Source organism: Helianthus annuus, chromosome 16, assembly GCF_002127325.2.
Source record: "Helianthus annuus cultivar XRQ/B chromosome 16, HanXRQr2.0-SUNRISE, whole genome shotgun sequence".
NCBI classification, from domain to species: Eukaryota; Viridiplantae; Streptophyta; class Magnoliopsida; order Asterales; family Asteraceae; genus Helianthus; species Helianthus annuus.
The window spans coordinates 44,530,239-44,535,456 of NC_035448.2; the positions used below are offsets into that span (position 1 = coordinate 44,530,239).

A 5,218-nucleotide genomic window follows, 5' to 3' on the forward strand; every position below is an offset into this window, starting at 1 on the left:
TTAATCTTGCGTTTTGAACCGTATACCTTTCTTTAAAACTAACCGGTCTAAGTTATAACTTAAATAAGACCCGTTAGGAATCTAATAGGTTATTAAAAACCTTCGTTCCAGATTAGGAGCCCGGTAAAAGCTATCTGTACTTGCTGATTGATATACGGCTGGGATAAAAATTATATTTTTGCTCAGGTAAATACTTTTAACTTATTTTTCCGTTATACGGGCTTGGGATACGGTATTTAATAATACCGCTTGGTCGGGTATTGAATCTTTAATCAATTAATGGTTAAATCATTGAGATATCCCGTTTAATCTATTTTTTTGATGCAATGCCTTTGGGGGGTTAATGACCGTGTCCTGGATATCCTCGGCTCATTCATTAGGAATGGTCACGACTTAAGCACGGGGTGTAGGCATACACCTGATAGTGCGTATGTAAAAAGTATAATACCACTCGTTGGGGATAACTCGCCGTGGGATTATATTAGTGGCGTGTCTATTAATCTTTAACCCGGTACTTCTAACCCGGGCTACTGAATGGACGACAAACATATAAATCTGTATACAAGATTATTTTTAAATAATTGTCCCAAGTTATAAAAGATTATTTGTGCCTTGTGCATTTAAATCAGTGTAAACTGACGTATTTTTCCAAAAAGGTTAAGTGCAGGTACTAAGCGAAATGGGTTGGCTACTCCTGGTATCAATAAAGAGTCTTGCAAGCTTTTGATGCTTAAATCTGTTGAACAATATTTCCTTTTATTTTAGATCCGCCTGTGGATCCTTTTACAATCTGTTGTGTAATACTTTATGTTACTTTCAAATCGGTTTGTATAATTTTTACTTTTAGACTTCCGCTGTGCATTGAACTGTGATTAATTGACTATGATGATATCAACTACGTCACGATACTCCCCACCGGGCCCACCGATAATACGTGGAAATATCGGGGTGTGACAGGTTGGTATCAGAGCCAACATTGAGTGAATTAAACGCTAGCCTTTTGTGTTTAATCTCAATGACACAGTTGCATATTCCTTGACTTCCGAGTCTAGGCAAAGGACTTAGGACTAATCCTGATCTTATTTATTTTGTCCTTTTTTGTTTTCCTTTGTGTTTCTTTTGTTTGTTTTGACAGGAACAAGAAAATGCCGCCACGTATCAGAGGAAGAAGTAGAGGCGGAAAGGCCCCAGATTTAACAAGTCATGACCACGAGGCCGGGCCATCACACCGGCGAACTCCTTCAGCAACCATGAGCTCTAGTCCTCAAGAAGACTGGAGAACGTATTAGGAACCCGCGAGGCATTCTGTCTCGCTTAGCTCTTTGCCCTCGTATCACCACTCCTTTGGGCCACAATCAGAAAACGAGCCTAATGATTCTAACCACTCCTTCCTTCCATTGCAGCGGTCGAGTTCACACCGGGCTTTTCAGGACCCGACCCCATACTTTCAGAGCCGGGTCAACCCGGCGAACGTGAGTGAAGAACCATTGGGCCATAACCCATTGGGACTAGAATACCACTTTCCTGGAGCCCATGATATGGATATGGATATGGACAAGGATCTAGATCCAGAGCCTACCGAGCCACCAACTGGGACGCCCACGCATCCCATCGAGATTTCTGACGGATCATCTTTTCATGGTTCGCCATATAGAGGCCCCGATTCATTTGCTCAATGGTGGAGCAATTATCACTGGGAGTATACACCTTCCCACCACTCATCACCACACCAACAGGTCCCCTCTAAGGACCCACATTTTGAGGCGGTCACACCGCCGCCGCCAGAGCAGCAACCGCCTCCAGAACCACCGAGGCAAAGAAGATCAAGTGCACGAATGTCCGCGCGAGGGGGTTTCCACTTCAGCACCCCCCAACACAGCAGCAACAGCCACTACCCGCCGTTGTACGAAGACCCACAAATAGGTGGGCCTTCAAACCCAGTGTCTGAAGTCGACTCTCCGCCAATCGCACCACCACCACACGTGGGTTTTGATAACCCAATTCCTTTATACGCTGGTGCAGCAGCGTATAACCCTTTTGAGCAGCCGGCTTTTTCTTGCTACAACTACTACAACGCCCCTAGTGTTGACCCGTATCTCGAGGCGGCAAACTACAATGCTCTTCGTCCTGAAGGGCCCTTTCAAGCTACGTATCCAACTGGATACCCAGTATATGGGTATTAATACCCGCCACCTCTTCAGCCTCAGTCGCAGCAACAGGCGCCACTAGTCCAACCACCGCAGCAGCAGGAGATCCTTCAGAGGTTGAACCAGGTGGAACGGGATGTTCAGGAGGAGCGTAGAAGCTGTCGGGGTCTACTTAAGGGTTTGGCTGCTTTAATCAAGGAGAAGAAGAGAAAGGATTATTGAAATTCCTTATTTATTTGTTTTGTAATTTTTAATTTTCAATTAAGTCCTTGTGTGGACATTTATTTATGTACGTAGTCCCTGCGAGGACTTGTATTTTTATTTTAGCCCCTGCGTGGGCAAATTATTTATGTAAAAGTCTCGTTTAGGGCAATTATGTACTTTTTTAAATTTAGTGGAATGTTTTAATTCAAAATTTCATTTTGTCATTATATGTATAAATATGTTATATGAAATAAATCAACATAAACATTTCATTTTATATTGATCTGCCAATAAACATTGAAAGAAAATCTTCAATGCAAAACCTAGCCCATGTGTCATTTTAAAACAGGGCCATGATGGTAGTTCCTTTTAAAGATTCAAATCCTTGTTAACATCTGAAAACATGTTAACACTCCTGGCAAATGTGATTCGATAAAATCACACAAGTCATCCTTATATTGGATTCTTCCAATTTCTTTTCTTTATTTATTATTTAAACATCCATTTGTGATGAAGTGCCCACGGGCTATACTTATTACCCTTTGAGACAAAAGACAGTTGTGGTCTACGACTCCCTGTCAAGAAAAGGTGATGAACTATGTTTAAACCTTAATGCCTTGATCCTATAAGATCATGGCTTATAAATTAAAATTGTCCTTGTGATTAGGCCCTTCGTGCCACTCTAATATTTTGATGAACTATAACTAAGGATAAAATGTAACGAAATCCTTAACAAATTATGCCTAACAAATTAACCGATATGGTTTTTTATTACCATGGTTAAGTAAATCATCAAGATGACTATTCCATAGTAGGCTTCTAAATAAATCATTGTCATCATTTTATGTAGCAATCAAGCTACATGGCAGAACCAGAAGAAGTCAACAGTCACCCGAGGGAAAATCATGATACTACCAGAATCAACGTAACCAGTGCGGATCTTCAAACATTGACTGACAATGCTGTTACTAAAGCCATGGACAGGCAGTTTAAAGAATCAAGTGGTACACGCTCTAAGACTCAATCTGTGGCTCATAGTAAGCCCCCTTCTAAAACACACGAGTCAAAGAAGGACGATGCCCGTCACTCGTCAAATCAGCAAAGTATCCCGTCTGAGAAGATTGTGCTCAATTAAGAGCCACGTGCTAAAACCTGTTCTTACAAATATTTTGTCTCCTGCATGCCCAGAGACTTCACAGGAGAGAAAGGAGCCATTGATTGTATGACTTGGCTCGATGAGATGGATACAGTGGTTGATATTAGTGGTTGTGCAGAGCAGGACATTGTGAAGTTTGTTTCACAATCTTTTAAAGGAGAAGCTTTAGCTTGGTGGAGGTCCCTAATCCAAGCTACAGCGAAGATCCCGTTGTATAATCTGACTTGGGATCAGTTTGTTGCACTAATCAAAGAAAATTTCTATCCTCAACATGAAGTTGAGAAAATTAAGACTGACTTCTTGACCTTGGTCATGAAGAACTTAGACTGTCAGGCGTATCTTACGAGTTTCAACACCATGTCATGATTGGTTCCATACTTGGTCACACCAGAACCAAAACGCATAGCTCGTTTTATTGGAGGTCTAGCTCCAGAAATCAAGGCAAGTGTGAAAGCATCAAGACCAACCACCTTTAGGTCAGTGGCTGATCTGTCTTTATCTCTTACTCTCGATGCGGTTAGGCAGAGATCGCTTAAGAGTTCCGATGAAGGAAAAAGGAAATGTGAGGATGAGAACTCACGCCATTCTGATAAGAAACATAAGGGGAACTCAGATCATAAGAAGGGTTCTGGGTTCAAAAAGAATAACCAACAGTCGGGTGAGATGCCCAAATGCAAGACCTGCCAAAAGCACCACTTTGGAAAGTGCAGGTTTGAAACAAAATCACAGTCACAGTCGCAGTCACAACCTAGAGTTTGTGGAATCTGCAAGTCTAAGGAGCATAAGACCCTAGATTGCAAGAAAATGAAGGACGCAACTTGTTACAACTGTAACGAGAAGAGGCATATCAAGACCAATTGCCCCAAATATGCGAAGAAACTTAAAGAGGGTAAGAAGACAAATGCTCGGGTCTTTCAAATGAATGCATAAGAAGCGGTTCAGAATGACAATGTGATAAGAGGTGCCTTTCTTATCAATGATGTTTATGCAAGGGTATTGTTTGATTCGGGTGCAGATAAGTTGTTTGTAGACAATAAATTTTGTAAATTATTAAATCTGCCTGTTAAAACCCTAAGCATAAAATATGAAGTAGAATTAGCCGATGGTACCATAGAGACTGCTTCAACCGTATTAGATAGATGTTTCATATCCATTAGGAACCACTCTTTTCCACTGTCTTTACTTCCTTTGAAATTGGCGGGATTTGACATAGTAATAGGTATGGATTGGTTATCTTCTAATCAAGCTCAAATTGTTTGTGATAAGAAGCAAGTGGTTATTAAGACTCCTTATGGTGAACCACTTACAATACAAGGAGATACACAGTACGGTTTGCCTAAGCAAGTGTCTACGCTTAAGGCATCAAGGTGTTTGAAGAAGGGTTGTGTCATCTACATGGCACAAGTGACTATTGATGAACCAAAGCCCAAGATTGAAGACGTACCTGTTATTTCTGAATATCCAGATGTATTCCCTAAAGAACTACCTGGGTTACCTCCAGATAGACAAGTGGAGTTCAGAATTGACATCATTCCTAGAGCAGCACCAGTTGCAAGAGCACCTTACCGGTTGGCACCGACTGAGATGAAAGCGTTAAGAACTCAGTTGGATGATTTGTTGGAAAAGGGATTTATTAGACCTAGCTCATCCCCTTGGGGAGCACCAATTCTGTTTGTGAAGAAAAAGGATGGATCAATGCGTTTATGCATTG

At 41.4% G+C, this 5,218-nt stretch overlaps 1 protein-coding gene across 1 annotated transcript; it reads left to right on the forward strand.

The window, feature by feature from the left end:
• The first annotated feature begins 1,538 nt into the window (after positions 1 to 1,538).
• Positions 1,539 to 3,486, forward strand: LOC110870191 (leucine-rich repeat extensin-like protein 5). The gene is made up of 2 exons (XM_022119391.1): positions 1,539 to 2,168; positions 3,202 to 3,486. Exons 1-2 carry the CDS (start codon positions 1,539 to 1,541, stop codon positions 3,484 to 3,486), a joined length of 915 nt encoding a protein of 304 aa, XP_021975083.1.
• The last annotated feature ends 1,732 nt before the right edge of the window (positions 3,487 to 5,218 follow it).